Source organism: Monopterus albus, unplaced genomic scaffold (assembly GCF_001952655.1).
Source record: "Monopterus albus unplaced genomic scaffold, M_albus_1.0 scaffold52.1, whole genome shotgun sequence".
Classification (NCBI taxonomy): Eukaryota; Metazoa; Chordata; class Actinopteri; order Synbranchiformes; family Synbranchidae; genus Monopterus; species Monopterus albus.
This window is the reverse complement of record NW_018127932.1, coordinates 1,004,418-1,032,024: the sequence shown is the minus strand read 5'-3', so window position 1 is coordinate 1,032,024 and position 27,607 is coordinate 1,004,418. Positions and strand designations below refer to the sequence as shown.

The 27,607-nt window shown below is 41.8% G+C and overlaps 2 protein-coding genes across 3 annotated transcripts; one reads left to right on the top strand and one right to left on the bottom strand.

Moving 5' to 3' along the window:
• Nucleotides 1-6,995: 6,995 nt before the first annotated feature.
• Nucleotides 6,996-12,144, top strand: got1 (glutamic-oxaloacetic transaminase 1, soluble). The gene is made up of 9 exons (XM_020601799.1): nt 6,996-7,104; nt 7,738-7,919; nt 8,006-8,129; nt 9,092-9,204; nt 9,285-9,389; nt 9,548-9,698; nt 10,211-10,376; nt 10,471-10,613; nt 10,966-12,144. The coding sequence occupies exons 1-9, from the start codon at nt 6,996-6,998 to the stop codon at nt 11,103-11,105; spliced, it is 1,233 nt and encodes a 410-aa protein (XP_020457455.1). The 3' UTR covers nt 11,106-12,144.
• A 136-nt stretch (nt 12,145-12,280) lies between these two features.
• On the bottom strand, nt 12,281-25,387 carry cnnm1 (cyclin and CBS domain divalent metal cation transport mediator 1). Of its 2 annotated transcripts, XM_020601899.1 has the most exons (10): nt 23,655-25,386; nt 20,391-20,534; nt 19,418-19,558; nt 19,069-19,238; nt 18,803-18,902; nt 17,868-18,013; nt 17,134-17,377; nt 15,526-15,630; nt 14,837-14,938; nt 12,281-14,213 (listed from the first exon to the last, which is right to left on the bottom strand). In XM_020601899.1, exons 1-10 carry the CDS (start codon nt 25,090-25,092, stop codon nt 14,134-14,136), a joined length of 2,670 nt encoding a protein of 889 aa, XP_020457555.1. In that variant the 5' UTR covers nt 25,093-25,386; the 3' UTR covers nt 12,281-14,133. The 2 variants fall into 2 exon arrangements, with proteins under 2 accessions (XP_020457555.1, XP_020457556.1); XM_020601900.1 differs by lacking the exon at nt 12,281-14,213 and having other exon boundaries at nt 14,847-15,630; nt 23,655-25,387.
• Nucleotides 25,388-27,607: the final 2,220 nt, after the last annotated feature.

Below are 27,607 nucleotides of genomic sequence, written 5' to 3'. Positions count from 1 at the left end.
GCTACCCTCTCCATTTCAGTGACGTCCTTAAGCGGGGAAGAGATTGATAAAGCTCTCTCTCTCTCTCACTCACTCACACACACACACACCTGAAAGACATTTCATTATGTAGCCCACTTTTAGTTTTTTTCCCAACAAAAAATACAGTAATATATTTAAAATGTTTTATACAGCAAATTTTTATTTTAATTTGGTGCAGCACCTTAATAGAAACAGTAATAGCAGTGAGTTTCTTCAGTAAAGAATTGATCATCTTGTCTTTGTTGGATCACATCACAGCTCTTTCCATCTTCACACGCTGGTTTTAAGATTAGGCGTATCTTCGTTTCCTGTCTCGGCAACGCATAGATAAGATAATATGTCATGGCTGTGTGGGAAATGGGATACAACTGGCAAACAAAGGAGGAATGAAGACCCAAAATTGGTCGTTTATTTATGTCTTCTTAAGATGAGAAAGTTGTAGGATTTTTTTCTTCCAAAATTTGGCCACGATGATGTTTTCCCTTGACATTAGGTCAGTATTTCCGAAAAAAGCCCTGAGTACAATATTAAGACAGTTTGGTCGTTTGGAATAACCAGTTTCATATGAGACGTTCACTACAGAAAGCTTGAATGCCTCTCCAAAAATAGTTTTAATTCAATAATAATAACAACAACAACACTAATAATAATAATTTTGACTGCTTTAGATCGTTATTTTTATTTATCATAATACGCATATCACGTTTGGGGTGTGTCTGCATTAACAGGGGTCACACAGATTCTTGTCCAATAAACAAAATATATATGTGAAGCTTTCTATTCATTTTTACCTGCGTGTCAAAGGGCAAACATGCTGAAACACGCCTCTCCCCTGGTCACCTATCTGTGGCCAGGCGTCAGGGTCTGAAGGGCCATTGCTCCTAAACGGTGTGGAAAGAAAAGGGGGCATGTCAACATAATCTCATCCGCTCACCATCAACAAGGCGCTGTTTAGATTAGGCCAGAGTCTTCTACTCTTCCGGAAATGGTCCATCGAAAGGGGAGCAGGTAGGCTTGTGGAGAAAACAGGCAGGAGACTGTGGATGAGCAGGCACAATGACAACAACAACAATGTAGAAGAGGATTTTCACAGGGAAGGTGTAATTTACCAGGACTTTATTGGAATGTAATGGCACATAAAATAAATCTGGTCAGTTTGTTTACCAAATGTTTACTAAGAATATTGTTTTATTAAATTCTGTGATTCAAAGAGACAACAGGTCAGAAATGAATGCACACTCTAATGAGGAGGGGTCTCGACTAATTTTAGATTTAAAATTAAAACTGATTAGGTTTCTATCCTTATATTGTTGACTATTCAATGTGTCACGTTTGAGCGACCACGTTACCGTGATAATGATGCAATTAGCTTTTCAAACCCTAAACACGCACGCACGTGCATCCAGGCTCGCGGGCCCGCACCTGACCGTCACCAGTGGTCTTCGCGTGCCACCGGCGGCCGAAAAGTGGCCAAGCGGAGAAGCGTGTTTACGTAGCGGAAGAGTCTGTTTCCTGCCTGTAACAAAACCCAGACTCCCAGTTATGTGTCAAGAAGCCGCTTGGTACTGAATGCAACCCTCCAATACATCATCTTCATGTGTGAATCATCGTGATAAGGTGCTAAGGCAGCCTGATAAGCTGCAGAGCGTTTTATTTATGCTTATTGGATAGCTCAAAGCACAAATAATTCCAAAAAATAACCAGCTAAAGTAGCAAGTCAAGTATCAATCATTCCTCTCAGTTCACTTTCTGGTGAGATCTTGGTCTGTAGCCTGCCAGGCAGTGCTGAACATGTTTCTTCTTGTTCCCTCCTTTCTCTCCAAATCTCTGGCAGGCTAACCTGTTGAAGCAGTGTCTTCTCTGAAGTGTGGCAGGTGTAAAGTCGTGTCAGTGGTTGCAAACACAGAAACCCAGTCCACTTGGAGTGGTGTAGGGTTGAATGTTCTTTTAAGATCCCTGAACGGAGTGAATGGAAGCTTGATGTCTCTGTAATGACTGCAGTTATCGTTCCCCTGTGGTCTCTGCTTCTGTAAAGCCAAGAGGCCATTGGTATCTGATGGTTTTACCACAGTAGTAAAGTTTGTGTAAAGAAAGCATCAACACCTCCAGTGTGCACTGTGGGTGGGTGCACTACAGGCCAAGTATCTGTGTATATTAAAAAAAAAAAAAGAGGTGTTATTAGGACTTGACCGAGCTTCGCAGAGTAGCACTTAACATCTTTTTACAAAGAAGCTGTTATGACAGGCTGGATGTGTGATGAGGAGCTACAGTGTGATACTGTGCCAATAACAAACAATAGATTGTTACATTAGGAAAATAGATGAAATCAAGTGTGTCTGTCTTCCATGTTGTATGTGAGCCCGGGAGCATCTTGACTTAGGAGAGTGTGTCGCAAGATGGAGGTGATGAGGCCATATAGACTACAGGACTGTGAACATATAGAAGAAAGCACACTGACATGCCTAATGTGTGCTAGCCTTATGTGGCTCATAATGTACTTTCCTTCTTCCTTTTATTTCACGGTCATCAGTAAAAATGGCAAAGGACCAAACTGTTGTGTGACAGCAATGGCTCAGTTCTTCTGGGTCCCGGAAGGTGAGTCTTATCAGCAGCACATGTGATGGTGTCAGTAGCCAGGACCCAGACTGTGCTATTGTGCCCCTGCCTGGGCCAGAGTGACGGATGACAGCGCCTTCTCACTGGAGGAAATGAGGAGGCCAGAGGCGAACCTGGGGCCGGATTTTTACCAAAACCGTGTTCTCACCCACTTACCTTTGGCTACGAAAGTGCCAGAAATGTCACAGTGCTGGACCTAAGGTGATGGCTAACCTGCATTTTGCAACATTCCCTCAGGGCTCATTGTGCTAACCAGGTTAGGAAAAAGATCACATAATTAGGCAGTTTGTTTGAATGACTGTGAGAGGGTGATGTGTTTGAATAGCAAAGCCTTGTCCTGTGTATAAAGGGTCTATCTTGGAGACTGTGAAAGGAGGAAGTGAGGTCAGGTCAGTCTGGGTCCCTTGCCCTTTGCCCTCCCTTGGGTCTCGTAAATTAGCCCGATGTAATTCTCTTCCAGACGGCTTTGGCCTAGCAGGTGTGTGTTTGTATATATGAGCACTAACAGGGGGATGTAAGGGCCGTAATGTCTGTGATCTACGGTGTTGGGAACATAGTTGGGAGGAAACATGCAGCCCTCTAGCTGAGTGTATGTTCTGTCCTACTTGGCCAGAGCTAGTGAGAAGTTATTAAATATGCTGAAAGGTGGAATCAAGGTCAGCTTGCTACTGGAGGGGCTTTCTTTAATTTGCTCAGGCAGTAATGGCTCCCTTAGGAGAGGTGATGTTGCCATAACAGAAAAACATGCATGTATCCTAGATTCAAGAGGTAAACATCCTTGAGAGAAAATGTTAGTCTCTCTCTCCAGCAACCATCTTTATCAAAGTGACAGTTTGTTTTCACAAAACTCTGCCTCATTATGTATCAAATTCAATAAAAAAAATATTTACTGCATAAAACACCAAGTGACAGTTTCTGTTGCTCTAATTCAGCAAAACGACTTTGGTCCAAGCCCCAGTGCTGGAGAATGATAAGATGATCTCCCAGTATGAATTAAAATATCACATTATTATAGATCAGTCAGGTTTCTCTCACTTAGTATAATTTTTGCAACAGTTTGCTTTATGCAGACAAAAAAATAAACAGTCAGGGTAAAAATTCAGACATGAGTCTTCCACTTCCTGTCTTTGTTTCATAGCATGTATATTTATATAAAGCTGAGGTCTGGAGAGCTTTAGCTGGCCAAAAGACAACATCAATCAATTCGAATAGCACAATGTAGACTTTGTGTTTGCGGTTCCACCCAGAATTATGGGGGTAAAGGCCATATCAGTGAAAAGCAGTGACCTATAGATAGATGGCATCATATCTGGCAAAAATGATAATCAAATGATCATTTATTGCCAAAGTTACATGATAAGACTGATTCTCTCATGTCCATACAATAAGTCTGAGGCTACCTATAGCCAGTAGCACAAAGAATGAAGACAAGGGGGAACAGTTAGTCGAACTCTGCTAAGCTAAGTTAACCGGCTGCTGGCTGGAGAACTCTGTATTTATTGAACATGTCAAGTGTACTGATAATGGCACATCTAATTAAGTAATTATTGTAATAAATGGAACATTAAATTAGTATTTAATGTGAATACTCTAATCCAAGCTACTCAGATAGTTATTTTTACTTTTACTTTTTAAGGTGAGGTGTACTTGCTGTACATTCTTGGTCTTTTGTCAAATGCACATAGAGAGCAAAGGCTACACGTGTATACACAAGGAAACAAGTTATTTTATGTCACAATATCAGATGGAGCACACAAAGGCATGTACACAGACAAACTTGAACAGACATACATCCAAATACACTGGTCGGAATGCAGTCAGACGCACAGAGCACTAATGTCTGTTGTTGCACGTATGCTCCATCAGTCAATGGGCTTCACAGGGAGCAACAAGGAGGTCCTGTGCTCTTTGTTGTTGCTGTGTCTAGTCCCTTGTTAGAGAATTGATGACACTGTCTTTGGAAAACAAACAAGGCGGGAAGCTAAAAAGGTGGTCACTCAGCACAGCTCCCTGACCCAGAGACACAGAGGCCATTGCAACATGTGAGCAACGGCGCGAAGTCCCCCTTGGAATGTTCTGCACGGTGTGTGTGCACACGCTCCTGTTTGTGTTTCAGTGATACCACAGCTGGAATGTGTCTTGTGCCTGAATGTGTGCCTTTGTGTGTTTTGGTTGTACAGCAGCAATACAAGTCTGCATGCAGTATTATCATTATTATTATTATACTGCTAGATGCCAAGATAAATGTTCATATATTAGTATCAAGAAATTCAGAGAAAGTGCCTGTGAATTTTTGTCTGGCTAACTCATTGATCTGGATGTGACACACTCGCCCTGTGGGCACTGTCTTGCCAGAGGCTACTCCTGTCACTCTCTGCTCTGACTCACACTTCACATCACTGTGACTGTGGCCCTTAGGCCTCCGCAGTATGTACACACCAAGCCCTGCCCTGGGCCCCCAAGCCTTGTTCTGGGAGCTCAAATCCTATAATTGCAGAGCTGACAGTGATAGCTAACATACAAGACACCCTCACCTGGTCGGAAAGAATGAAAACATCTACTGTCAAACTGTGGAAATGAGTGGGGGTGGTACAGGGTTTAGGAAAAGTGAGTAACATCTGGGGCAAAACATAAGGGGAAAATAGTAACTCAGTGTTCTCTACCTGTATAAGGGTTAATTGTAACACTTTTGTAAAGTATACCTTATAAGGGATTTATAACTGATGCATTAATTGTAAATAATGCCTTAATTAAAGGTTAACAAGTTAGTAACATGCCAGTATGAAAGACAACTATAGGGAAAACACATAGATTTACAACCTAGCCCATGCAATAAACTCTTCTTTACTTGAAAGGAACATTAAGAGCTAGCACAGAGTTATAACTGACCTATAAACCATTATGTTGAATTGGAATAATTTGTTTCTGATATAACAATTTGATTGAAAAATATTGCTGATTCAGAAATTTAACTGCTGAACACAAGATGTCTCCTATTAACTCCTAAGTAGAGTTAATTGCAAATCTGATTGGTTAGAGAGGTCAGTCCTGTTTAAATATCATTTAGAAGCTAATGTGTCTGCACTGCTGCCAGGGCTGTCCAATGAGTCTGTGTCACTGGAGGCTTCGACAGCACCTCTCCACAGTAAAATATATCAGAGAATATTTCTACAACAAAAATATTTGAAAACGTTACCTACTGTAGCTGTAATCTGTACAGTAAACAGATGTAGGAGCTACAGCTGTCAGATAAATGTAGCTGAGAACCAAGATTTTTCCAGCATGGAAAAGCATAAGTAGTATAAAATGGAAATACCCAAGCATGTACATGTACTTACAACTTAAGCCACTGGTTGTCCTGTAGGTTAAAAGCCCTGTATAGAATATATTTTATTAGAAAACTGTCTCAGTATATTCTACAATCACTGGGTTAAACTACATAAATTAGATTAAAACATGCAACAGCACTGAAGCCTCCAATGCACTTAGTCCAGCCTCCTGTGTGCCGAAAAGCTTTCCAACAAAGTCATGGCAGCAGAGAGGAGGCTAGAGTGGCCTTCATTTATCAACCACTTCAGCTCCAGCAGACAGCTGTGGGGAGAGCACAGAGGAGCACAGAGGAGCACAGAGAGTGGCGTTTACACCGTAGCTCAGCCGAGGCCCTCAGGAGAGAACAGATGAAGAACTTTCCACATATCCATTTACACAGTTTCACATGTGCTCACGCAAACAGCGTCCAGCCCAAGCGTAGTAGCTGTCTGATCAGCTCATTCTGATATTTATGTATGGCCTCACCTTCTGAAACAGTGTTAATGATGAAGGTGAACCCATGGTGAGACGGTGCTCTTTTGAAAACATAACTCTTTGCACAACAAACTCAGCAGTGACAGGAAGCTCCTGACATAATTTTTATTTATGTTTGTTTGTTTCTCTCTCAACCTACTGGATCCCTGGTACAATGTTTTGTTGTACATACTATTCTGTATGTTGTCTGCTCTGTTCTGGCAATACAGAAGAAAAAAGCTTTAACGAGGTTGTGGCGCCACCTTTTGGTAAAATATGTTATTGCAACAAAATCCTGAACCACCCACTTTCCACACTAGATATTTGTTGACCTTTGTCAGTGCAGGGGTATTCTTTAGTCAACAGGCCCTGTGTGCATGTTTTCTTGAACTTAGACCTGACGGTGCTCAATGCAGGGATTGGCTTGGCAGATACATCTGGATTCCTATTGGTAAATCTGCTCAAGCCCACATCTCCCAAGTTGAAGGTGAAAGTCCTCTGTCACCTTGTTTGCTGTCTCGGTAGCTGCTTGTCATTTACTGCTGCAGCAATCTCTTGTAGAGTAAATAGCAGCTATGTCGATTTTCTGCAAGGTCCCACAAGCAGCCCCTGTAGCTGTCTTCAAGTTAACACAGGATTTCACTAAGGACCAATTCCCCACCAAAGTGAACCTCGGAGTGGGAGGTAAGTTGTCCACAATAAGTCTGAACGTCTGTGTTACAGTAAGTTGTGAGACCCATGAGATTCTTTGACATGAAGGAATCTAACATGTTTTCATGTAGGTGATAGAGAGTACAGCCAGTCGTTTTCCTCTGATGGCACAGAATCTGACAGCTCACAAATGTTTGTGTAACACAGGTAACATCTTGATAACAGAGTCACAGTCTCATCAGACCCTGTTGAGAATAAATCCAGCTGTGGTCATCTGTCCATGTTACTTGCTGTGCAGTCACTGTGTCTTTTACCACTGTAGATGATATTTGGCCTGAGACATGGTAGTGAGCTGTAGAGTAAGTTGATGGTCTTATACATTGTAGTCCTCATATAAATAGCGCGGAGAATTGAAAGGTTCACTGATAGAATCACAAATACCAACATTAGCAAGGTGCAAATGTATGTACTGTTAAAACCATTATTATTTCAAGGATATATGGCATTTATCAACTCCCCCTATACCCCTACTCCCATTCGGTAAGGAAAGTGGCTTTCTTAACAACCTCGTTTAAAAATGGATCAAGACCTACAGTATTTCTATCACCCTTAGTCTTTCTTTCACTTGTGTGTGTAATTTTGTCTTCCTTAAATTGTCCCTTGCAGCCTACCGGACAGATGAGGGCCAGACTTGGGTTTTGCCTGTGGTGAAAAGGGCAGAAAAGATCATTGTGAGTGATGACAGGCTAAACCATGAGTATCTGCCCATCCTGGGCCTGCCTGAGTTCAGATCCTCAGTGTCCAGAATTGCGCTGGGGGATGACAGTCCAGCCATCCAGGAGAACAGGGTTTGTGTGGTAAAACGCCATCCAGTGGTTTGGTTTCTAATCTGTTTACACAGTAAAGTGAACGTGTCTGCTTTTGTCACTGCCAGGTGGGTGCTGTCCAGTGTCTGGGTGGTACAGGTGCTTTGAGGATAGGGGCAGAGTTTCTCAGGTGTTTCTACAATGGAAACAACAACACCAAAACACCCATCTATGTGTCTGCACCTACCTGGGGTACATACATGCACAGATACAGTGATAACGATCATACCTCATGCAGAATTCAATGCCTTTTAGATATTTGAATGCTTTAGAGAGAGTCCATTAGTCATGAGACCTGTCAGTCGACTGAGACTCTTCTAGTCAAGCATTTGTTTTTATTTATAACCATGTCTCAGAAGAAAAACTGCCTATAAGAGCATTGTTTCAACAGAACTATAACTGTGCTGCCTGTCTCGTTATTCCGACAAGTTCATATGGCAGCACAATTATATAGCATCAATTTAAATAGGTTGCAATTTAAATCTCACATCATATGCAGCTATTTTTTTAAATGCTCAGAAATATGTCCCTGTCACTCTTTGATTACAGAGACTCACAGCAGATTTTAGCCTCAGGCTGTCAGTGGAGTGTTTATCTCATCAGTCAGCTTGATTTGTTATCAGTTTGGATGTGAGCCATGGTTCTTCAGTGACTGATCTTTATTCCCCTTATTGCACTTGCTGTACTTCACTGTCATCAGATGCACTGTTGTACTGCTCAGATACTTAACAATGTACAAATTAATGCACACATTTAAACCACACACTGTAGAAACCAAAACAACACATATACATGAAGGAACATAAATGTACACAACCAAGAAGCAATGAGTCCACTTGAAGTAACATAGAAACTCCAACTTAAAACCCTTAAGTGGAGTAGAAAACTTCTGTTTCATGTGCCTTCTTGGATTGTAAGACCTAGAATATAGAACATAATGTAGTTCCTACTTAGTGTTAATACGTGGCTAACCAATATTCATGAAAAAAGAAATCTTAATAAATAACATATGTAAAAAACAAAAAACAAAAATGACATAAATAACATTTACGGCAGTTAAAAGAAGCATCAATAAAACACTATCCTTGTATCTACGGGAAATATAAATAATCAAATGAGAAGGCAGCATCAGTTTTTCTTATTGTTTGTTTCAGAAAATCATGGTGCTGTATTCACCAGTGCTGGGTTTCAGGATATCCGTCCATACAAGTACTGGGATGCACAGACGAGAGGCCTTGATTTTGTTGGTTTCCTTAGTGACTTGGAAGTAAGCAGTGTGTGATATGAACTTGATATTGGTCTTCAGTCATGAGGGGTTTTACAGCACTTCTTCTCTGTTTCTCACAGAGCTGTCCAGAACGCTCCATCTTTGTCCTGCATGCCTGTGCCCATAATCCAACTGGCACAGACCCCACACAGGATCAGTGGAAGCAGATTGCACAAGTTATGATGGTATTATACAGATAAATGCACACAAACACAAACAAGATGTTGCTTGTTCTGCTCCCTCGACTGTCACAACAAACAGTGACATCAGTGCAAATGACATGGTTTTACATACTTAATGTTTTTCACAGATGATGATTGGTCTTTTTCCTGTTCTTTTCCAGAGGAGGAAGCTGTTTGTGTTCTTTGACTTCGCTTATCAGGGATTTGCCTCAGGCAATCTGGAGAATGACGCCTGGGCACTTCGCTACTTTGTCTCCAGGGGTTTTGAACTATTCTGCGCCCAGTCATTCTCCAAGAACTTTGGCCTCTACAGTGAGTGACCCATGGGCACATAAAGTTATTTATTACACTCTTGCAAGAGTTTGACTTTCCTAACAGTGACGGGTACACAGGTTCTAATATGGCCAGATTTTTGCAGTAGAACAGTCGCAAAGAAAAACCCACCAATGGTTGAACTTGACATACAGTGAAAGCATAAGATATAACAGGCCACATTCATTTTTGCCAAATTTACAGAGATGGTGTTGAGTGCAAAGGAATGGTCTTAATCTACGCCTGTCTTATTCTCAAACATGGCAAAATACTGGACATGCTCAACACGGCATAGAGCTAAAACCCACTTATTTAATATGAAAGGAAAAACTGATGGCTTGCAACTGTCTTACAGACACATTTATAGTAACAAGATGCAGGTTCTCCACAGATGGAGCAGTTTAATCCTTGTTAGAGCGGTTTCACACATTCCATGTCTACTACTTTTAGGACAGACCTAGAGGTAAAGAAAGAAATAGAGACAAAATTATTTTATCTGTTTGTTCCGTCAGATGAGCGTGTAGGCAACCTGACCATTGTGAGTCGTGACACAGACAACCTGAAGCGAGTTCTGTCCCAGATGGAGATGATTGTCAGGACGACTTGGTCGAACCCGCCCTCTCAGGGAGCTCGTGTTGTTGCCCTCACTCTTACCTCACCTGAACTTTTCAGTGAATGGTCAGCACAAAGCATCCCTACGAAAAGATCAGTCAAGCCACCGAATGAGATGACAGTTATAAAAATAACGTATTTTCTGCGTCTTTGACTCCAGGAAGGACAATGTGAAGACCATGGCTGACAGAATCTTATTGATGAGGTCTCAGCTGAAAGCTAAGCTTCAGGCTCTGGGGACACCAGGGACCTGGGACCACATCACAGAGCAGATCGGCATGTTCAGCTTCACAGGCCTCAACCGTGAGTACAGACACCATTTACAAAATGCACTCATCCTCTCTCACACACTTAACGCAAATGACCACACCCACATCCCCATAGAGACTAGTATATTTTGCAGTTCAAATAGATGCAATTACAAAAAAGCTGAACTCCACATAAAACCCCAGTGCTTGTAAACAAAAACTGAAAATCTGTTGAACTCAGAAGAGTTATAAATTCATCATACACTACTTAAGATTTAAAGAATTTTAGCATTTGCTCATAATGCTACACAACATATTTTCTTCTGATACACATTAAAATCTTCAGAGGATCTGTAAAGTATCACATTAAATATCAATCAATCAATTATCTGCTGTATTTCCTGCAGCTAAACAAGTAGAATATTTGGTGAAGGAGAAACACATCTACTTAATGTCCAGTGGTCGCATCAACATGTGTGGTTTGACAACCAAGAACATTGACTATGTTGCCGAGTCCATCCATGAAGCCGTCACCGTGGTGCAGTAGAAGACACTACCCACTGATCTCAGCACTTCCACCTGCTCAGACCTGAGCCAGGGACAGTGTATGTATCTAGAAGATTTCCTGGAGCAAACATACAAATACATAGACGACTCACTGGCCCTGTTTCCCCTCCAGGCTTTCAGTGTTTGTGCTAAGCTAGGCTCTCTACTCACCGCACTTCTGACAGCAGAATATAGTACTGAAGTGTTATTTTAAGTAATTGTCTTCTTAATTTCTGGCATTGCTACCTCACTGATTGTTTTTTAGTGTACAGTACGGCATGTGTCATTACAAGGACCTTTGAGAGGGTTAATACATCTACGTATGTCAGCAGTGCTGACTTTACTTTCTAAAAGGTTTTAATGCCATACTGTTGTGATTCATCCATTTCAAAATGGCATGTATGTGTGTTTTTAATTGTTTTTGAACAACAATGGAGGCCTTTGGCAGAGACGAATGAGCTCATCCAGGCCTGAGTAGAAGCAAATCATTGTTGGTTTTAGGCTCTGTATGGGGAGTATGAAAATACTATTAATACAGAAAATGACCAGTCTTATATTTTAAGCACAGCTACAGAAGCTTTAACAGGAGGAAACAATTAGATCGACTGACCAAGCTATTTACCACCGCTATCAGTGAAGCAGTAGAAAATCCATCATTGGATGAAATGTGAAAAGGGGTTCAATGTTCTCAGGAAGATATTTTTAACTATGTACTTTATTAATGATATGCTGTAATCTGTCCAAAGGGGTTACACTAATCACCTCATTGTTAATCTGCATTTGTGAAGTGTTGTTTCATCTAGTTTGTGTTCAGTGAGCACAAATGGTACTGAACTGTGTCAGGGGTTTTCTGCTGCCAGCTGAGTGATGTGATGTCGCTGCCTCTGTCGGCCACTTGCCATTAAATGTTGACTTTGCACAGCAATCGTCTGCACTGTTATGCAAGGCTCAGTGGCACACATGCACCAATGATCAACTAGTTTGCTGTTGTATCACTGTGTACAGTACACTGGTAAATCAGTCATGCCCTCATCAGACCACCTGAAAATGACTCAAGTAAAGAACTTCAAATATTATGTTTGTAATGTAGACATATACTGCACATTGGACTTAGTTTTGATATATCCCCACAGTGTACACACTCCATACCTTACAATGGACAATGGCAAAAACAAAACAAAGTAGACAAGAACAACAGTTTGGTCAATTTATTTACTGAAAAATGTAGCTTATATAGAAGATATGGGCTCTCAGGATGTTTGGGTAACTTGTATAATCATCTGAATTTGACACTACAAAATGAAACTTTGCCCGTCATCCCAGTATTCTGCTTTTTGACGGTTTCTCTATCCACACAACTACTCTAGCTCAGTCGTTTATCAGGTCAAAATGGTTTCTGGTGCGTGTTCTGACAGAGGGGTCAGTGTAAACGACTTAGCAGCACAGTCTCCTTTGTGCCTCCGGACCCTACTAGGCAGAACAAATAATATCAGTGTGTCCCCAGTGAGTGTGTGTGTGGGAGGTGGTGGCTTGACGTCAGTGTGCGTCACACAGTCTCTCCGACTGTGTCAGAGCAGGTCAGCATAGCCCAACCTGTGCCTGCAGCAACTACTGATGCCACTCACATTTTAATTAAGGATCAAAATATGACTTTATTATTAAGGATCCAACTCATTTGTGCAATAATATTAATAAATTAGCTTTAAAAGTTCCTCAGTACAGTTTTTGATCAAATTGCAGCCAATTGTGTAAGACTTTTAGCAAGTCACACATTTGTGCCTTAGTGGGGATAAGTTACTGCAGACTGGTGTTATCCTGTTCACTGGTGTTATCCTGTTCATGCACGCTTTGACGAGCCACGCATATGGACACACAGGGTTTTTACAAGAGGTTAACTCTACAGTAAAAGCAGCATAACCAAACATGCAAGGAGCAACTACTTTCTCAAGAATACGTATAATATCCATTTGGACCCCAGGACCCCTAGCTTATTATTAATTGGTGTATGCACCTTTAGTGACTGATGACCTGTACATAGAAAAGTGGCTTATATAATAGCTAAGAGGTTGATGTGATGACTCCTGCATCACTGAATGCAATCAAAAGACAGGGTGATGAATTGTTAAAAATGTGGTAGCATCAAGTAAACGGGTGTGAATGTGAAGGTGTTTGATAGAAACAGTGAAATTATGTCCATATAGTTAGAAAGATCTGTTTTTATGGGTAGGACAGACTGTGAAGCATATTTAAATTGGAAAGATGCGATTACTGATTGTATGCGGTTGTGTGAATTCACGTCACTTACTATATGTGTATGAGTATGTATAAGATGTATATTCAAATGTAGTATATTCAAATTGTGCTAGGTAATTCTATGACTTCCATATGTATATGGAACACTGCTGTGGTTATAGAAGGTGACACCCTTATGGCATCATTAGGACAGTTCCCTGTGCAAACAACATTTTCAGTATGTGTGAACTGTCTTGTAATGACATAAATAAAAAATACTCTTTTATTCATGATTAGCTCAAGTAAAAAGTTAAAACTGGCTCAGATATGATCAAGGACCTTGTTGGGTTTCTCCATATTCAGAGATCTCATAGAGTTTGTTATGAAATAACACGCCGCTGTTTCAGTAACATATTATGGCTTAAATGAAATGATTAAATGTTAACACTATGAATAGAGCCATAATGTAACACACACACACACACACACACACACACACACACACAATGGTTTCCCCATTAACAACAAAACATTATTAAAATCCGCTGAGGTCTACACAGTCCAGTGTAAGGTGGGATATATCCAATACTATGTTTAGATTTGCCCATATGAGTTTCTTAATGTGCTAAGTCAGGCAGATGTGTGTCACTGGGGACCTGAGTATTGTCAGTGGCTCCAGTATATAACATGGCTCAGTCTCCTGTGAGAGCTATACCAGAACATGGAGGGAGTCTTTGAAGGGGTGGTTGTTTAATGAGGATGCCCTGTAATGAGAAAGAGGAAGGAGTGTCACTGTGCTAACTCGTCACTGGTGGTTGCACTGAGCTTTCCTCCAAACTCTGCTCTCCTTCCTGAGACTTTTTTCTCCTCTTGTTACCTAGAAACAGAGAAAAACATGCTCGGGTAAGTCTTAATGGTTCAAAGCAATAAATAAGACAAAAAAGAGGGATTGCACGCCCAAATCAACAAGAAGATTTCTTTTATCCATTCAAACTGTTGCACATCAGAACAGGGGGAATGCACTGACGGTTTGACTCCAGAGTGCATTGGCTGAAGATGATGTTTGTCTGTGCATTTTCCCCCTGTGCTGATGTGTGGTGGTTGATTTGGCTGTGTGAACCCTCCTCTGTTTGGTGATTTGGATTTTGACTCTGGTTACATGCACTTCACCTTTTCTGTCTTTTTGATGTTTTTTATGAATACATTAGTGAGAAACACCTGCCTTAAAATGCAGCTGTATGAGGTTTCTCTTGCTTTACTGTGAACAAACCAACTTCCTTAAGATTGAAATAATAAGTCAAACTGTATCTGAGCCGACAAGGTCATTTGCATCTGGAGACTCTGCAGGAAGTAGTAGGCTGGAGTGAGGGACGTGACACATCACCTGTTGCTAAGATACCCACAGCACTGTTGCTATGCCTGACAGAAAAGTTTGGCCACATCTGACACCATGTGTGGGTGTGCTGTCACATCGGTGCTCATGACAAATGCCTCACTCACTTATTTTATGCAATAGCTTCTTTCCAATGTTCTCCTCAGAGCTGGACCGAGACAGAGAGCTGATGAAAGGAGAGGTGGATGGCCGAGACTCTGTAGGCGCATCTGAAGGAGAATGTTTGGGAGATGAGAGGGAGACAGAGCAGATACAGCAGAAATAGCCCCCAGGCCTACAGTGATGTGCACATACATAAATTCTACTGCGTGGGAAAGCTGAACTTTTGTCGATCTACAAAACTAACAGTTTTGAGGGCAAAACTACAGAATGTAATGTTTGAGGAACAGCTGCTTCTGGCACAGTGAATCATTAGGCAAAATGACTTTGAGTGAGTAAAATGGCAGCAACAAACGTCTCCTGGTGGGGTATGGTTTGTTTACGTGCGGTGTGTTTGGGATAAAAACCAATGAAATATAATGCTAAACGGTCTTTTAGCCGGAGCACAAACAGAGAATCATAAAGTCATCAAAGTGACTCATGTCTTACATTTGCTAACATGAGTCACTCTAAGCTGTTGGTCATACCAAACAAAGTAAAGCTGTAGCAGAAAAACTCCTGAGTGTAGTGAACTGAGCAAGAGTGTATCATGTTGCATACACTTCAGAAGGTAGAGACAGTAAAAAGCCTTTGTGTCAAAAAGCCTTCAAAGAAAAACACAACATTGTTGCCAAGGAACAGATGGAGCAGCATTCACCGTTCTCCCTGTAATTTCCTGGTCGGTCCTCGTGGATGTAGGGAATCTCATCCATGTGGAGGAACACAGTATCATTTGGACTCCTCTGTCCATCAGATTTACTGCCTGGGAAGAGAGAATGAGACCAGTCAGTCATAATAGTATCAGATTTAACCAATTAAGTGTTAAAAGTATGAAGCTTAATTTTTAGCTCAAGATAAGGTACAAGCAGAGGAAGCGACTTCATTTCTGAAATCTGTGGTGTTGTCAATGAACATAAAACATGGCAGTATATAGTAAGTCGCTACTCTTTTATTGACAACTAGCAGAACCATCTGTCCAGCAACTAATACAAACACACACAAACTGGTTGGCATGTTGCAAACAGCTCAAGGCAGATGGTATGTGGGAGATCGTTTAAGCCTTGAGACCAGTACCGATTGGTGATACCACCAAACGTGAGATGCCACGTTTGCAGCATTTTTGTGAGTGAATCATTACCATATTGAAACTTTAATTTGTTCCAAGTTATGCTATACATGCACACAAACAGGTAGGATAACGTGTTTAGTTTCTTTTTTTTTTCCAGATGAGTATTTCTAAACCTCATTCAGTTCATTTCTGTTACTATTTACAGCAGAGCTAATCTTCTCAGAGCGACCTCGGGAACATTATCTTGCGTGAAGCCCCATTAAATACTGAGCCTCATTTTTATTTGTTTTTCCATTTGCATTTTAATTATGATATTATCAAAGCCGATTTAAATGACTTTGAGGCTTTTTACAGAATTAATTAACACTGAATCCAGCAGTCATCAGATCAGCAGTGATCAGGTTGCCCCTGACAACTATCAAATTGTCACATGAATCATGTATTGCTCCTGTCAGACAGGTTTTTGGCTCCACAAGCATTTCAATCAGTGTGTTCGATCCTTTGATCCATCTTCTTCTTGAAAAGACGTTTCTATCAGATCAACAAGTCATGATGGTCATAGTGAGCCTCACTGAGCTAGAGCACATTTACATTTCAGGGATTTGGTGTTGCTCTTATTCACCGTGACCAGCAGAGAGTGCAAAGGTAGACTATGAGAGTGATATGTAGCTAAAAGAGCAGGGGAGGTGTTTTAATTTTAGTTGGAAATTAAAAATCAAGGTGAGAAGGGAAATAAAGAAATGCATTTAAGAGAGAATGGAGGAGAAGCGGTATCACTGAGTGAAGTGATGCTGATGTAAGGTATCATAGAGTATCCAACATGTGGACTTCTAACCATGGTGGGAAGGACATGGGAAGGCAAACTAAGCCATTATTTTGTATTTTGTGATATTTTTGTACAGCATTTAGACGTTGGGCCTCATCAGCCAGAGTGCTGTCTATCACATGGATCCCAAATCTACAGGTCTTCAGCTGATCTGAGCTCTGCTGACTGTGAAAGCCGCAACATATCATTCTGATAATTTTCATACTCAAACTGTAATCTTATACAGACAGTATAATTATCTCTAGTGTTCCCACCATGACTTACACAGTTCTGATAGGCATATATTAATTCTCAGTGGTCAAACTGATGAACTGATGGGTAATACAGTTTGTATAATCATCATACTGTTACAAAGCGTCTACGCTACTTACGAACAATTCGGTTTCTTTCATTGAGCTGGGTGGTGCTGCAAAGGCCACTGTGGGGATGAAGATGTAAAAGGCGTGCCAACCCCCGACGAGTCTGTGTGTATGTGAGGGGGAGGGCGATGCTGTGAGAGCGAGCCTCTGGGACCGGAGGTCTCCCTTTAGCATCAGAATCCACTGGGTCCGGTGTCTGGGGGGAGCTATCCATCCTGGTGGCTGTTAGAGCATTCTGGTAATGGTTCCTGGTGATCTGAGGGGACGTGGAGACTGGGTATTGTCATCAGCATCAGACCTGCATGTGCATGCACAGCTGCCTGTATACATGTCTAACCCTAGCGCACATGGACAGGAGGAGACATAGACTGTATTGGAGGAGGGGAGGAGAGGTGAAGTGAGAAGGTGCATCCATCATTTAAAGCTAAAATATTAATGGTTGCAATAGAGCTCAATTACCTCCAATGATTAAAGGAGAGAGGGTGCATGGAGGGGAGCGCAAGAGACAGGATGTCTGTGTTCAGTCAGAGTCAGGGATTAGGACATATCAAAGGCAAATGCTGCAGGAAGGGTCTGCATTTTTGGGAATTTTGAAGATTAAATGGAATGAGCTTAAAAGTGCAGTTGTTTGTTTTTACCTTCATTGTGCCAGAAATTATATATAGTATAATAACAGTGGTTTAATATTTTTCCATATGTTGCTCTAATGAGTGTGTGTGTGTGTGGGGGGGACTTTTGTTTGTAACCTTGATGATCTGCAGATCTGTGAGCTGTCGAACTGAGTAGTCTGGTAGGTAGACCCCTCCTCCTGTAGTGAGCTGACCCATGCTGCCTCCACTCAGTATTGAATCTGACTGGTTCAGACCACTGCCCCGGGAACTGTACCTCGGACCTGATCAGAAGACAAGAACATACATTTTACTACTTTTAGTTTAGGATTTTATATGTACAGTAACTCTTTACTGTTGATTCAAAAACTTTTATTAGAAAGTGCAAAAAGTTCATGTTGTTAAATAGTCAAAGCTACAAGAAAAGAGGAAAAACTGAATCTCTCGATCTCCACTGAACATACTTTTAAAAGATGATTGATGGAGTTAGGCACATGAGTACTTTGCCCATTTAGTCTTTTCTATTTGCCTGTATCCCGCATGGTTTTAATTTGAGCCAATTGAGTGGCTGTGCTGCTGCTGCTGGCAAGTCGGCTGCAGAGCAATGACTCATTAAAAGAAGAAGAAGAAAAACCTGCTTTTGAAATGTGATACTTCTGCAGGTTTTTAAGAGAAAATTCTGGATTGGTTCTGTAATGAGGGATTTTCAAACATGTAATGGGGTCTTCCAGCATAGTTTACGCTGAAGATTACACATCACATAACCTCCATAAGAAACACACAGAGAGGTTCTCTGCTTGCTCTACAGTCAGCTGTCTCATATAATCCTGTGCAGGTCTTGTCCTTTCCAAAGGGAAATGCTCTGAAATCACTTATTTTAATTACTTTCTTCCCAGAACTGCTGCTGCTCTCTTACAGCATGGTGCTACATGGGCACTGGGTGAGATTTAAACTGTAAAAAACACTTCCATTACCAGCACTGCATTTACATCATGATTGTTGAACATTATGTGTTGTCACCATCGTCACCAACAGTTACTGATTTTCATTGCTTCATGTCCAAGCTTACTTACCAGTGGGCAGCGGTGAGATGAGAGCTGGAATTCCATAATAGGAAAATGCTCCATTTTCAAAGCGGAGACCCTCCTTCCCTATCTCTATCTCCACCCGCCCCTGCAATGTCAACACAGCCATTTACATGCATTGGGTCTGAGCTCATGGTGTGAATGCTGAATTGATTACTCCTCCAGTGAAGTTCCACACAGAGGCATTACCAAGCAGAGTGGTAATTAGTACTTGGTTCATCTTTTATAGATGTTTTTGTCCATTTGTGATTTACCTGCAGGATAAGGACAAAGTAGTCGACAGGTTTGTTTCTCTGGAAGAGGTAGTGTTGAGGAGCGTGTTTGTCCTTAGGGTTAAACTTGAGTTCCTGCACAACAGTGGGGTGTTTGATGAGACGCAGCAAGATCTTCTCTGACAGGTGACATAGCTTGAAGGGTTCCACCTCTGTAAGAAGGATGTATATAGACACACACACACACAAGAACACACCAAAACATGAGTCAAAGAAAGAACAGCATGTTCCCTGTCCTTATCCTCTTTTTACCCTCCAATCCACTGTGTGCACCCACAAATACATTGCATACGATACTGCACACGTGCATAAACATACATACAAATGTTACCTGTAGCTAAGAAGCGGTGTGTTGCAAGCAACAGCTGGGGTGATATCTTCACCTTCAGCTCATTTTCTGCCGGTCTGAAGATAGAAAAGTCCTGCTGTTTCCTTTCATGATTGGATACCCTCCTTTTGGTCCGATTGTCAGCTATGAACACACACAGTCTACATCATTTGAAGTTCCTAGTATACAGGGCAGATTTCACATATTATGTGTACGCTCTGATAATAACTGAGGGAAGAAAGGTGCAGTTGCAGGTATTGTAGCTGAAGATAATCTAGTGCCTCTGATTGATAAACTAACTTATCCTCCTCAAAGGCATGTAGTACTAAATATATTACATTCCATTAAATACATCACAGCTGCAGCAGGCAACAGCTGGTGTTAAAGTGTGGAATAATTTGCTCCTCCACACACAGAGACACACAAGAAAAATGCAGAGTTATGAACACCCACACAAGTGCACCCATGACAGAGAGACAGAGAAAATGGTAGCACACAAAAGCAGGAGCAGGAACAGGAGTTTCTGTGGAAGCATATAATACAGCATGAGTCATAACTGTGCTATGAGTACAGTGAGTGAAAAGAAAGTACAGACTAAATATGAAATGAAGGGAGTTGGGCATTTGAATTCCTCGTTATAGAGGGCATTTCCAGCCAATCACAGAAGAGTGGATTATGGTGATTATCTGTGAGACTGGGCCATTTATTCACATGTTTTAGTGATGTATCAGCAAGGAGCTTGGGAACAGCAGGGGGAGAAGATGAGATCAGTAATTGAATGAGAAAACAGGACATCATAGTTCATACTTCAATCCTGAATAATTACTGTGTATTGAGCATTTTATGGTAATGATGTGGAGCTGAACAAGCTGAGATCTATTCAGCATGAGAACTGCAAAATGTATTCACAGGTAACGCGAGAGTAACTTTGAAAAGTCTCGGCCTCATAAACAGCATGTTCATGAATCATACATACTATACAGGTCTGTCTCATCCACAATCTCAGATTTAATGATCTCCTCTATGATGTCCTCCAGGGTGACGATGCCCATCACTTCATAGAAGGGGTCTCCCTCCCCCTCGCTGTTCACCCTCTGCACCACAGCCAGGTGGGATTTACCTGCATTCATCAGAGAAGTAAAGGCATGAGTTGAAGTGTTTCTAGAATGTAGGCTCGTGCTAAAAAAAACTGCTCATGCAATGGGCTGGGAGGCAACGTCACTGGATAAAAATAACACGAGTCTCCAACTGCATCGGTGGAGTCAAAATGAAAATCAGACCCTAAACACAGGAGAGGTCTGTGAGCTCGAATGTGAAATTATTTCAATGTCAGGACTGCCCTGGCGTGTATGGGTACAGGACTTAGATGAGATTTAAATGGGCACCGGGGGATTAGTCTGGAGACATTTTGACAGCTTGGAAAGCTCTGCTCTTACGTAAACACTGAGATTACACAATCAGTCTGGGGATCCTTGCATCTGCTGACTAAACTGCCCATGCTGCTGCCACCTCTGTAAATACACACAACACACACTCAGTTTGCTGATCCATGAGCTGGCCCAGTACATGCCAAGCCTCCCAGATATGACATAGCTCTCCAGTTAACAAAGCAAAATGTGAGAAGTCGATGCTGCCATCAAACTCAAACATCACAAGAAGTCATCATACAGTAACCCTCCCTGTTATGGTTCATCTTAGGCCACGTCAGTTTGGTGACCAAATAAGTTATCTAACCCAATTTACAGTGTCACTAGAACACAACTCTCAAACCGTTTTAGTTTTAGGGGATCACTGCCAAGTGATAAAATAGATCCAATGCTTTAATTCACTCCAACAAGAACAAAAAAAATTTGATTGACACGAAATGGTGGCTTAGGTTGAGATGGCGAAGTTGTACCCCGCGCTCGGGGCAGGCTGTCTGAAGAGCTCAGGTAAGTTAGAGTCGGATTTGCCCTCAGCTGCTGATGTGCCACGGCACTGCATTACATCATTCACGTTACATAATAGTCTTGCAGAACAAAACACACAGGCAGTCACCAGACTCACTGCCGGAGGCAGTAGTGGGTCTACCAGGGATGTCACTTGACAAATGTTTCTGCTCTGCCAGTTTCCAAGGCTCCTCCAGTCTATTTTTGAACCCCATGTGTTGTTTGATGTCCTTCATAATATTTTTATGTATGATTGTGTGTTGTCTGAATATTTGTGTGCTTTCTGTAAACATTACAACCAGTTCTATAGAAGGAAACTCATTTTTACACACATGCAAACAAAATTGATAAACTCATTTTGTTATGGTTTGTGGGCTTGCTTCCTGTTTTGTGCTTTTATTTTGGTTAGACTTCCTGTCCTGTATCATCTCTCCTGCCCTGGTTCCTAATCATCATTCATTGTCTCCACCTGTCGCTCATTATCCCCCTGGTCTTCAGCCTTTATATTCACCTCCCTTCCCTCAGTCTGGTGGCTGGCTCATCTGTTCTCCATGCCTTGTTGCCCCTGTCATCTGTCTCCCTGTGTACCACAACCTGCCTGCCTGCTTGCTTTGTATCAGTCTCCTGTTAGGTTCTTGTCTTGTTATCCTGGGATTGTTCTGAGTCTGTCCTGTTAGCAAGATTCTTGGTTTGTTCTCTGGGTTTGTTTTAGTTGTTATTTAGAGTCGTTTCATGTAGCTCCCTGACCGTTTCTGTTTAGACATTAGTTTTGCTCACAGCCTAACACATTTAGTTTCTAAAAACTATGGCCACTGCCTTCTACAGGTTTAAAATTACCTAAATATTTCTTGCACCACTGATGGAATTCCCCACTAAAGGATTTACAGCAGGTTTTGAACTTCATAAAGAACATAGCCTGCCGTCTGAAGGTTAGTAAATTACTCCTCCACATATTTTCCACTCCACCTGTCACTGTCTCTGACATTACTGGTGACATTTCCATCCTTTCCCCTAACAAAGACCTCACCCCTGCCCATCACCCTTCTCAGTGAGACATCCTCACAGCTTGCAGCCAGGCTTCCTGAACGCCAGGAGCCTTTAAATCCATGACAGAGTAGGAAGGAAGCAAGAGCGGAAGGGAAAGGTTAGAGCTGAATTTTTCATGGGTCACTCTGCGGGCTTGGATGGTGACAATCTGTAGAGTGGAAGAAGCTTCAAAGTCATGGCAAGCTGAAGGCGCACACAAGAAATCTAAAAGTGAAGCCTGACTTTACCTTTCCACCTTATTCATAAATAATACACAGACAGTATGGAAATGCACAACTACAAGGCCAGACCTGAGCCCATGGATCATCAGACACCAGCTATTATCCATAATCCTGGACAACATTAAGCTGTTCACTTCCTTACCTGTAAGTGGCAACCTAATTAGCCCTGATTGGACAACTGCTGCCTCGGACTGACATCTATTGAGCTTTCTTTGCCAGTGACAAAGATTTAGATCTTAATATCCAAAACAGAAATCAATGTAAATACAGTCCTGTAGCCTCGCATATGTCTCCATTTTACCACGTGATGTGCTCAGGAGAGCAGTTTGAACAGTTTGCTTGCTGCAGAGCATCAATTCAGAATCGTATTCAGTGTCTTCACCAAGACTGAATGGGGTCCCTGGTGAGAGACGACACACTTTTGCTCAGTAGTGAACAGATGCTATCACTGTGTATGAAAGACAGAGTGCTGTAACACTGTGAACGCACTTAGCAGCGAAGATACTAATCAAAGCATGTAGATGAGAGAGGGTGATGTTGTTCACTCCCACTTCCATTCAACTCAATGCAAACTAAACTTTCTAAACAGTTCAAGGCTACATTAAATTGTAGCTCTGATAAATGATATACTATATGCAGGAGTGGTTGGAGGCAGATGAAGTTCACAGTCGTGTCATGGGAAAATGACTTTTACAACATAAATTCTTAAGATAGCATAAATTCTTAAGATAACCTCATTCTGGTCCTTGCTAGCCTCTAACCTCTACTTGAACCACACTTACTATGTGACACTATATCAGATTTCACATATGGCTCTCACTGCTCTGGGGTTCAAAGGGCTTTGCAGGCAGGCCCGCGGTGAGCCAATAGACTGACTGTATACACTGACTTGTGCGTTTAAAACGTAGGCTTTAAGTGCACTATAACTTCAAAGGACGTTTAACTCGTATGTCGTAGCCTTGAGACGGTTTCAGACCATATGGCGCCTTAAACACTTAGCGCTGACTCCTTATAGGTTCTGAGGACGTAAAGTGAAGAACCTACCTCTCTTAAATTCCTCCAGCATCACATCCAACTTGGTGTCATTGAACACGCAGTGCACTGGATGTTTGTAAAACTGAGTAATTGTTTTCAGAGGAGTGCAATCGTCCGGATCCACGAAGGCCAAGTCTTTCACAAACAGGATGTTCACGATGTTGGACTTTTCGTTCTGGTAAACTGGGATCCGGGTGAAACCGCTCTGCATCACATCGGACATGGTGCAGAAGTCCAGAACGGCATCCGACGACAGCATGTAGCAGTCTGACAGCGGGGTCAGGACGTCCTCTACGGTCTTGGTCCTCAGCTCCAGGGCTCCCTGGATGATATTGAGCTCCTCTTTGACCAGGTCGTGATAGGGGTCAGTGACGCGCAGCATGGCCACCAACTTCTCCCTGGTGTAAAAGTTACTGATCTCTTGGCGCAGCATGATGTCCAGAATCTTGGAGACTGGATAGGCAATGGGGGAAAACACTAGCATCAGCAGTCGGGTCGCGCAGAGGGTCTTTGAGGCGATGGCGAGGCTGTGCCTGGACGCCACGGAGTGAGGTAAAATCTCACCGATGAAGAATATCCCCAGTGTACAAGAGGCAGTTGAGAGAGCAGTCATTCCTAAGATCTGGCACATCCAAACCACAAAGCATGTATTTGTAAGCACGTTTCCCAGAACCACAGTGCAAAGGATGTAGTTTCCATGTTTGCGCACTGACTCTATTTTCCGTGCGTATTTCTGCTCCTTCTCTGTACCACTGTTCTGCAGGACCCGTAGCTCCACCGGGTCCAGAGCCAGCATACTGATGTTCAGACCGCTGCAGAGCGCAGACAGCGCCAACAGCAGCACAGAAACACTTGCTTGGAGCCAAACATCTGTCTCTTGAGGTCTCGCTACCACCGCCAACCAGAAGTCTTTGGTGCTGAAATGGTCCCATTTCACTCCATCAAACGCGCACATGGAGTAGTATTTAATTACTTCTCCTCTGCGTAGGTCTTTGGCCAACAGCTCCACCAAAACTGAGTTGTAACTTGAGGAGGATCTGAAAGAGCCTAACAGCTCTATGTCAGAGCTCCGGGCGCTCTCTTCTTCGCACGGGTTCCCTCTGGACCAGGGATGCCTCTCCGCGTCTCCGCTGGCCCCATCTGGTTCTTCTATAAATGCGATCCACGGAGCGGCAGGAGCGGCGCCAGGTATGCCGCTGATGTTCAGGTTGTTGGGATGCTCTGTATCTGGAGATGCGGAATAGTAAACCCTCAGAATGAAGCGGGTCCCCTCGGTCGTCCTCAGTATCCCACCCTGCACAGACAGCTGTCCGCTCTGGGTGTCTTCCGGCCGGACGCCGAGCAGCGCTGCAGTCGGGTCCGGCAGAGAGAAGAGGGTGACGGAGAGAAAGAGGAGAGAGAGACGGCGCGGGTGCAGGATCCAGCACACAGCATCCGCAGCCATCATGCTGAATGAAGTAGTGAAGGACGTGTGAGAGCTGGGTCACGTGGATTATATGGGATGGATGGAGCGGCTGGGTGGCCATATCCATGCAAAATGAGGATGAGTATGTTACAGAGAGAGGGAGAAGGGGGGGGCACCAAAGTCCTTAAATATACATGACCACCGTGACGTAGCCCTGTCTTATTTGCTTTCTGCCACTTTCTAAAAATAGAAGGCAGGAAATGATACACCCGGATCAAACAGCACTTACAACTATATCAATGGCCTTATAAACAATTTTTTTTACTATATAAGAAAAAAATCAATAATTAATATAGAAGCTGAGCACAAACATATTTTAGGCCGAACTGTAAGAAACAAGGTCTTCATTGTGTTGGCATCAGATTTTGAGTCGCACATCTTTTTTAAACCTGCTTTGAAGTGTCCACTAGATGGCAGCACTATCACCGGTTTCACTGCAGGTTACATGGAGCGGACTTCAACTTAAAACACGGGATAATGAGTGTGGATTTATATCCTCGCCATAATATTTTGTCAGAATTTACGCCCTGTAAGAAATAAAATAACTTATAACAAATGTTAGAAAAATACATTTCGGTCCTGATTTAAAATGGGCCATCACATAAAACATTTTTTTCACCCGGGATATATTATCCATAACGACCTATTAATATGATCACCATATATGAGGCATGAAATTAAACGAGTTCAGTAAAACTGAACTGATCCAAGAAAATCCCATCAGGAAATAGATTATTATTATTATTATTATTGTTTAACAGTGGATCCTTCAAACAGCCGAGTTCGATGACCACAGATTTACGAGGTATGAAACTGAAGGTGAGAACAGTCTATTAAACACTTCAGTGCTCCCTCTGCTTTCCATCAGCCACACATCCACGATAACTTTCGGGGAAGTTGCACACAATAACAAAATCTGAGTTCCAAGAACCACGAGTTTTAAGAAGGATTAGCCTAATTGAATTTCGTCTTGCCTGCACTTTCCATCGGAAGATAAAACGAGAAGCCCATCGACGAACCATCACATCAGAGTCATCAGATTTAACATTTCTGACCTTCCCTTCGGACAGAATCCTACGTTCTAATGACTTCGTTTGGCAGCCCCATATCTTTGCAAATCTAACTTGTAAAAATTAAAAAAAAAAGTCAAATTGAGATTTTTTTTTCCCTTAGGAGGTAAAATCTCTCCTTCCCCTCATTTTAAATATTATTTCCATATATAAACTTTGTCAGTGGTAATAATAATAACTGAAAAGTCAGCAAGTAGCCAAATAAAACTTAGAGAAAGGTAGTAATTAACGAAAACTTACTGGTGACGCTCTACAGCGTGCGTCTGGCTAAACCCATTTCCCTTTAAGGAGTTTAAAAAAAACTCTTTAGGATGATCTAAGGAGTCGCTTAAATTATATATTGGCTGTAAGGTCACCTTCTCCTCCTGCGCCTCGATCAGGTTCAGTCATAGCGTGTTATTACACTACAATGTCTATTATACAATAACGTAACATAAAAGCAAAACAAAATAAATACATGCTCAATTTAATAAACACTGATCATCTTTTGCTAAACGAAATGTTTTGAAGTTCACGCACAATAGCAGCTGTTGCGCATGCACACTGCATGTCCCTCGATATTACTGCTCCACGTCCTTCAAACGATTCAACTTAAGCGGCTGTGCTTCTTCGAACAACTGATTAGTTTTTCTCCCTGAACATTAAGATTTTTCAGCAATGACATAACTGTATTCAAAGTGAGCTTTGGAATAAAGTAATTCCCTGAAATATATCCTAAAGTTGTGCGTTTAAAATTGCGGGTCTATTCTCAGTATATTCTTTATTTTCAGGAAGTTCATCAGGGCTGCCGAGTGAGTTATACTGCTGGTTAAATTTAGTTTTCATCTCAACCTCAGCTCTGCAAAAACAATTTGAAAACTTTCACTTCAGCTGTCCATCCTGCTGTCGGTCACTAAAAGAAGTGCTCCTTATAAAGCGGGTGCAATATAAAAATATAGGCCTTCAAGAGTAGATAGAGATGATCTAAATGGATTAAATCGCCATAATCGCACCACACGCATGTGCACTATTTTCCTTTTAAAACACTATATTTAGTTGATTTGATTTGATTTGATTTATTCTTTCAAGCATGTAAAGACAGTTGATATGTCAACACACATAATTTTACACATATCCAACAAATGCTAATCCAATATCAATTTGCTTATACCTAGTACATGCTTGAATGGAGTAGGAAGAAGTCAGACTTATCCAGTCCTACCCCATGACATCATCTTACATCATTGGTTTGCAAGCAGTATCTCTACATAGATAATTCTCTTCTACACCACACAAGTAACATACTAAAGAATTATTACAAAGTGTTAACATTCATACACCACACCCACAATGTTCCATCTAATTAATCATTAAGCCTGTTCTTGCATATATCTTGATTGACACATACCTTTATATTTATGTTTAAACTCATCAATTCTATTACTATT

What these genes read in the sequence shown, in the direction of transcription:
- got1 (XM_020601799.1), top strand. Translation starts at nt 6,996, where the DNA reads ATGTCGATTTTCTGCAAGGTCCCACAAGCAGCCCCTGTAGCTGTCTTC. An exon ending in TGTGTCTGCACCTACCTGGG is followed by an intron (nt 8,130 to 9,091) that starts GTACATACATGC and finishes TGTTTGTTTCAG; the next exon opens with AAAATCATGGTGCTGTATTC. An exon ending in CCTGAACTTTTCAGTGAATG is followed by an intron (nt 10,377 to 10,470) that starts GTCAGCACAAAG and finishes CTTTGACTCCAG; the next exon opens with GAAGGACAATGTGAAGACCA.
- cnnm1 (XM_020601899.1), bottom strand. Translation starts at nt 25,092, where the DNA reads ATGATGGCTGCGGATGCTGTGTGCTGGATCCTGCACCCGCGCCGTCTC. An exon ending in ACACCGCTTCTTAGCTACAG is followed by an intron (nt 19,239 to 19,417) that starts GTAACATTTGTA and finishes TCCTTCTTACAG; the next exon opens with AGGTGGAACCCTTCAAGCTA. An exon ending in AGGAAATTACAGGGAGAACG is followed by an intron (nt 14,939 to 15,525) that starts GTGAATGCTGCT and finishes ATTCTCCTTCAG; the next exon opens with ATGCGCCTACAGAGTCTCGG.